Source organism: Chelonoidis abingdonii, chromosome 17 (genome assembly GCF_003597395.2).
Source record: "Chelonoidis abingdonii isolate Lonesome George chromosome 17, CheloAbing_2.0, whole genome shotgun sequence".
NCBI lineage: Eukaryota > Metazoa > Chordata > Testudines > Testudinidae > Chelonoidis > Chelonoidis abingdonii.
Window position 1 is genome coordinate 35,675,093 of NC_133785.1, and position 10,344 is coordinate 35,685,436.

Genomic DNA, 10,344 nt, shown 5'->3' on the forward strand with positions numbered 1-10,344 from the left:
TGTGTTCTAAAATGGCCTATGTCAGAGGTTCTCAAAGCATAATCAATTGGCAATTGACTGGTCACATGGTACTAGCTCCTCCCCCTTATTTCCAGCTGCTACGTTACCTTCTAACACAGTTAAAACACACAACTTCCTAACATTACTTTTCTGCTGTAGTTTCCCCAAAGTGGTGAATGGGAGGGGAGAGGTATGGCTCCCAAAAGAATCCCTGTGTTACACAACAGGCCAAGAGATGTAAAAGGGTGAGCGTAGGACTGTTCGAAATTTTTCTGCTGGATTGTCCAAAAAATGGTATTTTTTTGAAAAAAATCTGACAATCTGCTGACTTTTTTGAAATGTTTCATTTATTGCAGACATTTTTGCTGATTTCTAGCGAAATGAAAGTTGTGGGTCTATTTCAAACACTGCAAAATAGAAACAACTTTAAAATTTGTCAATATTTAATTATGGGATTTTTTTTAAATGCCATCCTGATCTCAGTGAGAACCCTGGAGCTGGATATTTCATAGTAAGAAACAGCTGAGAGATTTCTGAGCATAGAGAGCTTCAAGTACAGGGTTTTATTCTGCTGCTTTTGTGAGGAGAATTGCTTTGCATCCTCATGTGTAACAAAAACGTTTCATGAATCTCCTCTTCAATCCAAATGGCAACCTGCTTAATGTGCCTTTTGTTCTGCCTCCTGCTGCAGGCACATAACCCTTATTGATATCAGTGGGGGTTTGGTGTGCATTAAGGACCTATTGAAATCAATGGCAAAGCTCCCAATGACTTTAATGGTGCAGGATCAGAGCCCATGTCCTGAACCTATGTACATTGTGGTTAGTAATGAAGGCTGCAATGGTGCAGATTCCATCCCATAAGGAGAGCAGAATAATCATTAAGCGATCTAGGGCCTGGTGTTCATTTACACTAAGGCCCCTTTACAATGCTTTTGCAATGCAAAAGGGTCTTAAAGCAGGAATAAATTCTTTAAGGCCTGTTTACGCTGCCAGACGGGGTCTTCAATTTAAATGAGAATCTGATCCCTGCTATTCAGAATGCAAAGGACAATCTAGTGCTGCCCATTTACTATAATCACTCACTCACTCACTCATGCCCGTCACCCCAGTCGGGGTATGGGCCGCCAACCACAGATCTCCAGAGTCCTCTATCCTGGGCCATTCGCTCTAGCTGGTTCCAGGTATAGACTCGTACATGGTCCTCACGTTCCATGTGCCTATGGTAATCCTCCTGGTTGCAAGAAGGGTAATCAGCTTAGTTAATCACCTGCTTAGAAGATTGGTGTGCTCGAAAACTCCCATTTTCTTTATTATTGTTCTGTGGTTGTATACAAGAAATAAAGGAAAAAAATTCACAGATGAAACAAAAAAAATTTCGGTCTTGCAAAGGCTGTGGAATGTTTCACCTGCAGCAAGAAGATTCAAGGTCAAAGCAGCAGCTCCATTCTTTCTTTTATTAGCTCATCCTTGATTCATTACTGTACGGTACACTCACTCATTGCAGCATAACAGATTATTGTATATACCTCACGGCCCTGTAGTACTTGGCCTTATGGACTATGTTACAGACAAATTTAACCAACTTTGTTCCGTTAGCTGTGCCATAATCTTAATGTTTGAAAGCTGTAATGATGATAGATTCATATGCGGGGGCGGCTGAGGAATGATTCCAAGACTATTAGAAACCTCGGGGATCAGATCTGTAGCTGGTGTAAAGTGACATAGGTCCATTGACTTGAATGGAGCTACACCATTTTACAGCTGCTGAAGATCTGACCCTGCAGTTAGAAGACTGAGGAGGTAAGAAGCAGAGGCAGAACAGAATAGACTATGAGCTGTTTGCCTCAGACAGAAGTGTGTTAGCAGAAAAGAAATTTGCAAAAGTCTGAGCTGTGCAAAAGGCCAAACAACACATTCTCTTCTACGGGGCACATTAAACCCATTCAGCTAATGAATGTGCAACCGGGAAGGAAAGTAGATCACCAACCAGCATGCAGTTTTAGTACTTACCAAACAGCATAATTAGCCCTTAAAGGAACTTCTCCAGCCTGTAGTCCCCTCTCTCACTTTTTGCCACTGGAGAGAATAACCTGCTCCTCTTCCCACCCCTTTTGTGGGAGGCACATGTTCACATTGGTTTCTTAAAGGGCTCCCCACCAGACTGTGTGCACTCTGGAGATCTCGAGCATGTGACACGTAGGATTCCAAGGAAGCTTTAGGGATAGAGGAAGGAGAGAAAACCCTCCTTGCCCATGAAGAATCACTAATTGAAACCCACTGCGGATGTCGCCCATTTTGAATTTGTCGCTTTGTATCCGTTTCCAAGTCCTTCTCTTGGACTAGTTTTTATTTTGTCAGATGTACAGTTAAAGCAAAATCACCTCCTTGCCAGCCATAACTATAGCTTGCATGTTATTCATAGGGCCGAGGCACAGATTGCTTTAGTATGCTCTGAACAAGGAATGCAGTAAACCCAGACTGACGTGAATGGCATGACCTAAAATAACATTACAGCACCCTTCACTTTCTGATTTCATTTTTTACAGGGAGTTTGTCAAGCATTGTTTAGTCTTCCTTTTTTTTCATTTTTTAAAACACCACTCTAGTCTAGTGAAAAGCCATAGGGAACATCCTGGAAACCATCTCTTGTTATATCGATTAATTAACTCTTCTGGCTTCTTACAGCACTGAGGATGCTGAGGTGGTTGGATTGAGTGGGCAGGTGCCTCTGGTGTTGGTGGCCTCTGATATAGGGGAGACAGGCCTGCTGATGGGGGAAAGGGGGCAATTGCCCAGGGGCCCGGGAGATTTAAAAGGGCCTGGGGGGCTGATAGTAGTGGTAGTCGGTAGCCCCAGCCCTTTTAAACCCCATGGGAAGGCCACAGGGCTCCTAGGCATGCATGCCAGCACCGAGTTTCTAATCTGCAGGGGGGTGCTCCCCCCCCGGCTCTGCCCTGTCCCTGCCCCCACCCCGCTCAACCCTTCCCCCAAGGCCCCGCCTCTTCCTGCCCCCACCCAGTTCCGCCCCCTCTCCCAGAACATGCTGCACCCTTGCTCTTCCCCTCTCTCCCCAGTGCCTCCAGATGCCAAGAAACAGCTGATCTGTGGCAGGCGGTAGGTGTTGGGAGGGAGGGGGAGGCGCTGATCAGCAGGGCCTGGCAAAGGGCCAGAGGCACTGGGGGAGGGAGAGGTTCTGGTAGTGGGGCTGCCAGTGGGGGTGCTTAGCACCCACCATTTTTTCCCATGGGTGCTCCAGTCCCCGAGCACCCACAGAGTTGGTGGCTAAAAATCGGCAGCAGTGAAGGCAGCCGGGTGGGCAGGTAGAAGCCCTGGCCGTGCCAGAAAAGCGAACCCAGCAGCACAGCTGGAAGTTCACTGGGCACCAGGCACACAGCACCACCCAAATGTCAGGCGGACGACGTCCAGGTTTGTGCATGCCCATGTGGCCACAGGCCAGCAGCAGCATGGGGCCCGGCTCCAGCCCATCCTGCACAAATCAAACCTCAGCCATCCCTTTCTAGGGGACCCACTAACTGTTCTGCCTTGGGGCCTGGAATTTCTGTCAGCAGGCCTGAGGGGAGATCAGGCTGTATGTTCCCTTCTTGCCTTCTACTCAGTGATTCTATGAAATGGATGTCAGTAGAAAAGGCCTGTTAATTTCAAGGACGAAGTGGGAGTGAGACTAGGGTGACCAGACAGCAAATGTGAAAAATCAGGACAGGGGATGGGGGGGAAATAGGCACCTATATAAGACAAAGCCTCAAATATCGGGACTGTCCCTATAAAATACAGACATCTGGTCACCCTAGGTGGGACCAAAAGGAAAAGCACAAAATTGGGAGGGAAAGAATTTGTATGTTCTTCCTTATACAAGAATGCTGCAAAAGAATGGAAATTATATATGAAATTGAAATTGTGTATTTCTGGCATTTGTTACTTCAGGGGAAATTTTCAGTCCTAACTTAGGCAGAATGCCCATTGAAAAATGTCAAAACAAAATGTTCTGATTTTGTTTTTTACTTTTTTTGTTTTGTTTGCTTGCTTGACATGAATTCACAAAATGCTTCAGTTGACCTAAAGCTGCGATTTTTTTGGTGAGGGAAAAAAAAGTTAAAATTTTTGGCCAGCTCTATTCATGAGCTTAACGTTAAGCACCTGCTTAAGTATCTTGCCAAATCAGAGCTGAAATAGATAAGACAGAAGAAAGGCAGGAGATGCATTAGACTTGCTTCCCTTTCCTCTTTGCCCAGGTCTTTTGCCCTTTAGGGTACATGGCAAGGTTCCTCATTTTATAGGTGAGCAACTGAGGCACTGAGAGATGAAGCGATTTGCCCAAGGTCACTTATGGAATCTGTGGCAGAGCCAGGAACTGGAATCTCATTTCCTGGGTCTCAGTCCATGTATCTTAACTGCAAGATCTTCTTTCCTCCCAAATTAAAAATTAATAACACAATATGGCAATATACTGTCACTGTATCTGTCAGTCACTTTATCTTTTCCTCATGGCATCTAAGGGCAAACTGGAAGTCATGTCTGAGGATTCTTCTGCCTCTTGGACAATGTGACAGTCTGAACTTTTTCTAGTACATGTTGCAGCCTAGCAAGGGGGCTTCCAGTACCTGTTGCTTGTGGTATTATTGCTGGCATTATATGAAGTTTCTCTTCATTTACTGGTGCTAGCATCAGTCTAGCTTAAAATTCATACAACTTATTCCCTCTCCCACCACATCCAGGTTTCTGCAGAAACTCCCTAATTAGAGTGGAGGACTATGGCTGCATTGGAAAGGTGACAATTAATGCTTTTTGTTGACTGTGCTTAGGGAATCCAGTAACCCACTTTTAAATGTAATATAAAGGAGTTCTCTCCTTATACCATGAGGCGATACCTGAGAAGGGCAACTCTAGCACATTTGGTTCGCTCTCTGGAGACATCACAGTCAAGCAAATTATTCTGTTTCCCTTAGGAATGCTACATTTCAGTTCAGACCTAGGGGAAATTTCCACTCTAGGGACTTACAACAAGAGAGTAAATAAGGTTGAAAGCACATGCAGCCCGTGGGGTCTTTTGCCAGACTGCAGATTTTTTAATATTGACTCTTGCCTCAGAGCTGCTAAATGACTCCTCCAAAATAAATGCTGCTGGGTGGGGGTGTTTGCAGTTTTGCATGATTACTATTTACTAAATATTGATGTTGAGTATTAACTTGCATTTCCTGTGAGCCCTCTGCATCCAAAGGGCTATGCTGCTCGTAACCACAGCACTTCTACTTATTGACATTTTATTTCAGCCTTCTCAAGAAATAATTTGCAGTCTGGGTTCTGACAGCTAATTAAAAATAAAAGGCTCTGATTGTACTGCCTTTCGCCTAGGTGTACTTGGTCGCTCTCACTCATCATAGGAAAGCAGTGACTGGTTCAGAGATCTTGAAAATGATGTACAAATGGTGAAGCTAGCTGAATGAAACCTAGGTAACTTGGCATGCAGATTTGTGTGTGTGCGTGCAGTCCGATTGAATTTGCTTAGAGGAAGACAATTCCTGCACATTATATCCAATGATAATTTCAAGAAATAGTCTGTTAACGACTCCAGGTAGCTGAAAGCTTAGCAGCTTCTGGTAATTTTTTATTTTGACCTTTCTGCTGTCAATGGCTCTGACCCTTCCATATTTTTGGTCGGTTCTCTTCTCAAAGCGCATTCTATCTGTGTGAGTGCAGGAAGGAGCCATGCCCTAGTTCAGCACGACCCTGTGACCAGAGTGTTTCTCCACTAACAGAGTACAAGGAGACAAGTCCAGTTTGCCTCCTGTGGCTGCAGAAGGCTTAGAAAGCATTTGCTGGGCTTGGCATTGTGCATTGTAGCAGCAGTGGTTAAACCAGATTGAAGCAGTAGGGGGACCTCTCAACGAACCAACCAAGGAGGAGAGAGGGGAGCCCGCTTTACTCAAGCCAAGTTGAGAAGGGGAGCTCTCCTGCTTTTAGCATGGGTTGGGGAGCTGCCCTTTCCCCTTACTTTAACCTTTAAGCTCAGTTAGGCGCTTGCTCTTCCAGCCCTTACTCATGAGAGTAGTGCCACAGAGAGGGTTGAATGATTGGGCCTTAATATGTCTGGAATGGCCCTTTCAGGAGCAGTAGTGAACCTCTCCATCCATTGATCAAGGGATTTTCAAAGCCCAGCCAAAGGTGGGTAAAGCGTGTACACAGGACCTGTTTGCCTAGCGTGTTTTGGTTGATGAAGAGCTCCCGTTCTGCTCTCAGTCGGCCTCCCACAGTCCAAGCAGTCTCAGTAGGGCTGCTTTTTCTTCACCAGTGCTTGGGAAACCAGGGACGACCTTTCCTTCGAAATGCGGACCTTGCTCCAATGAGCCACGCCTGGGTCCCCTCGAGGCGAGACGTCTGCAGTGCACTCCCCCCCCCCCGGGGGGCTACCCCTCCAGATCTTTTGGAAATGTAAATTAGCACAGAAGGCTGCTTGCTCCACCAGACAGTGAACGTGCTGTGCTGATGCTCCTAGGTCTGCACCGGCTTCCAGTCAGATTCTAAGTGGAGTCTAAAATGTAGGTTTTGACCCAGGAAGCCCTCCGTGATTTGGGCCCAGGTTGTGAGAGAGAGAGAGCTCCTCTCTATCAGGGGTAACATGGCGTTTGCAATCAGAGTAGCTGACAGACCCAGGTTTAAAAGAAAGGGGCCAGCTGACAGGCTCCCTTCACTCCAGGGCCGCCCAGAGGACTCAGGGAGCCTGGGGCAAAGTGGGGGAGCTCAGTGCTTGTACTCACCCGGCGGCGGTCCGGGTCTTCTGCGGCATTTCAGCGGTGGGAGGCCCTTCAGTCGATCCGCATCTTTGGCAGCACTGAAGGGCCCCCTGCCGCCAAAATGCCGGCCAAAGACGCGGAGCGACTGAAGGGACCCCACTGCCGAAATGCTGGCCAAAGACCCGGACAGCTGCTGGGCCAGAGCTCACGGGACCCCTGTGGGGCCCATGGCCTGGGGCAAATTGCCCCACTTGCCTCCGCCCCCCCAGGTGGCTCTGCTTCACTCTGGAAGTCTCACTTCCCCCTACTTTTGGCCCAACAAAGCCCAAGTCTGTTGAGCTTTGGGGTATGTTGCAAAGGTTCCTAGGCTTGGTTGTAGGGCAGTAGACATAGACTGGTCCAGAGGTTAGGGATCTTGTCTAGTGGCGACCTGGCTTCAAGTCCTTGCTTTGCCACAGACTTTGAGCAAGCTGCATAGTCTCTCTGTGCCTCAGTTCCCCTTCTGTAAAATGGGGGTGGCCCTGCCCTGCTTCACAAGGATGTGGGAAGGATAAATATATTCAAAATTGTGAAGCACTGAAATATTGTTGTAAAGGGTACCAGATGTGTACCATACGTAGCTAGCTTGTTTTTCGAAATGAGCAATCATTGAGGAACCTTTCTTCCGGAGTCCTTCTCTGGGCTCCCATCTTTTGTGTAGGACACAAATCATTTTTTATTTTTTAATATTGGTGATAGGTGCTTTTTAATAAATCTAAAGACATAAACCTCACTTCACTTCACTTCTCAACTCCTTTTCCCGTTTACATGGTGTCAGAGGTGCCCATGATTATTTGCCACTCCTTCTGGTTCATGGCACAGGTTATAGGCATGCACATAGTTTGGGGAGGGCTATGGGGGAGCATTGCTCTTCCAAACTGTAAGTCTCAGAAGGGTGTAGAATTTGCCCCCCACAAGCGGCCCTGTTGGCCTGGCTGGAGTTGTCTCCCCAAATACAGAAGTCAATCTACCCCTATGATTATAGGCCCTGGAGTTCAAGTCCTTTTCTCTTCAGTCATCTCTTGGCAGAGTCTTTCCATTGTATTCTCTGTCTTCCATTGCAGTCCCTTTCCTCCAATGCTTTCCTTGCTGGTCATTCTTATCACATGTCCAGTTCTCCTCAAATGTGCATTCTCCAGCCAATCCATCAACGAGAGTCCCAAGTTTATCTTCCCCTCATTTTTCCATGCACATTCTGTCTACCCTCCACTTACCTGCCATTCTTACCTTACCTGCTTACCTGCCATTCTCCTCAGTATATTGTTGGCTAAATCTAAATACATAAACCCACAGTGAAGTTAATTCTTCCATCAGGGTTGCGCAAGGTAGCCAAGGACAAATTGGATCCACCAGCATTTAAAAACTGATCAGTTCCGCCCTATTGACTCTTGCCAACTCTTGTTACATCAGGCTGCGAGCAGCCCCTGAACAATTCCTAGTCTCAAAATAAGGATGGCCAATAAGGAAGCAAAACCATATTTTACATTAATTGGATATAAAATAGGCATGTTAGAAAGAAAATAAGAGGCAGGTAGGGTCTAGTGAGCGGGTAGGGCACTGGACTGGGAATCCAAAAACCTACGTTATATACCCAACTCTTCCACTGACTAGCTGTGTGACCTTTTGAAAATCATTCAACCTCTTCATGCCTCTGTTTCCCCTTCCACCCTTTGTCTTGTTCATGTAGTAGGGTTGCCAACCCTCCAGGGTTGGCCTGGAGTCTCCAGGAATTAAAGATGAATATTTAATTAAAAATTATGTCCTGTGATGAAACCTCCAGGAATACATCCAACCAAAATTAGCAGCCCTACTATGTAATTGTTTGCTCTGCAAGACCTGGGCTCTTTCTCTTTATTAGTTTGTGCAGTGCCTAGCACGGTGGGGCTTTGAGCTCAGTTGTGGCCGCTAATCGCTACCTCTGATACAAATAACTAATAGCAGAAAGCAACAGCATTCATAAGTACCATTAGTTTATCATTTGTCCTGGGGAAATGTTTTTGAGTCACTACGTGAATTAAAATGAAGTTCTGGGACGTCTGTGCTGACCTCTCTCATTTATTGGCAGTGCATGAAAACGTGCGGGGAAGGGTCCCGGTACCGGAAAGTTGTGTGCATGAATCAGAATAACCAAGAGGAGGACAACGTGAATTGTGATGCGAGCAAGCGCCCCTCTGATAGGGAGAGCTGCAATTTACCACCTTGCGAGTACATCTGGATTACAGGGGAGTGGTCTGAGGTGAGCACCATAGGGAATCTACCGCAGCGATTGTCATTCTGCTGATTGGACTGGGACCCTCAACATCATTAGTCTGATCAGGGTCTGAATGTACCCTCTGAATAGCTGGAGCCAAACCCTCAACTGGAGCAAATCAATGGAGTTCCTTTGGCTTGGATGGAGTGACGCTGATCCTCAGCTTGGTGCAAATGTCACCAAAAAACTCATAGACTCATAGACTCGTAGGTCAGAAGGGACCAATATGATCATCTAGTCTGACCTCCTGCACAAAGCAGGCCACAGAACCCTACCCATACACTTTTATAACAACCCCTAACCCATGACTGAGTTATTGAAGTCCTCAAAATTGTGGTTTGAAGACCTCAAGCTGCAGAGAATCCACCAGCAAGTTTTATGAGCCGCCAATGCGATATGGCAGTTTAAAAGCAAATGCGGTTTAGGGGTGCATTCTTAGGCAGAGGTACTTTTTCCAGCATCATACCCTAGGATAAGAGCAAAGGTGTCAGTTACCGTTATATAAGGGCGCTGACGTTTTGAGACCCCCACCTGGTTATTTCAGTGGCCGTGTGCCTTATTATGTTGGAGTGTTGCGTTTTGGTTGTCCCATGTTTAAGAAGGATGCAATTCAAACTGGACAGGTTCAGAGACGGGCTACTGGATTATCCGTAGGAATGGAAAAACGCCTGCTCATGAAAGGAGAGCTCAAAGCTTGGCTTGTTGCCTGGCCAAAAGAAATGGCTCGGGGGATATGGCTTGCTATTATATAATATATCAGGCCGGGGATTACGTAGTGGAGGGAGAGGAAATTCTTTTAAGCTTCTAGGTTTACCTAACTCATCGTAGGACCACACAGCGGGAAAGATGGTTCTGTCTAACAAACTGAATATTTAGGAAAAGTTTTTTGACTTGAAATAGATAGTCGTTTCTACAACTATTAGGACATGGAAAGTCGTTTCGTCTGTGGCGACAGCCTTCAGAGGGGGGGAGTGTGGGGCAAAAGACTTTATCTGGCTTTAAGACTAGTTCGATAAGTATTGCGAGGGGATTGATTTGATGGGATAGTTTATTTTGGGACAATTGATCTGGATTATCAGCAGATAAAGTCTGCCTCAATGGTCTGTGAGGGGTGTTGGATGGATGGGATCTGAGTTACTGCAGGAGAATTCTTTCCTGTGGTGCTGCTGGTGAGTCTTGCCCAATGCTCAGGGTTTAGGCCTGATCGCTATGGACGTCGGGAGGGAATTTCTTCCTCCAGGGCAGATTGGCAGGAGGCCCTTTGGAGTTTTTTTTTACCTTCCCTGGCCAGCGTGGATGGTCA

General features: G+C 46.4%; 1 protein-coding gene across 2 annotated transcripts in view; it reads left to right on the plus strand.

The window, feature by feature from the left end:
• ADAMTS9 (ADAM metallopeptidase with thrombospondin type 1 motif 9) overlaps window positions 1-10,344 on the plus strand; it is a 144,286-nt gene that overhangs the window by 113,961 nt on the left and 19,981 nt on the right. For both annotated transcript variants that reach the window (XM_032801023.2, XM_032801024.2), the window contains exon 31: window positions 8,856-9,026. In XM_032801023.2, the coding sequence (XP_032656914.1) occupies window positions 8,856-9,026 (171 nt within the window). The remainder of the gene's footprint in view (window positions 1-8,855; window positions 9,027-10,344) is intronic.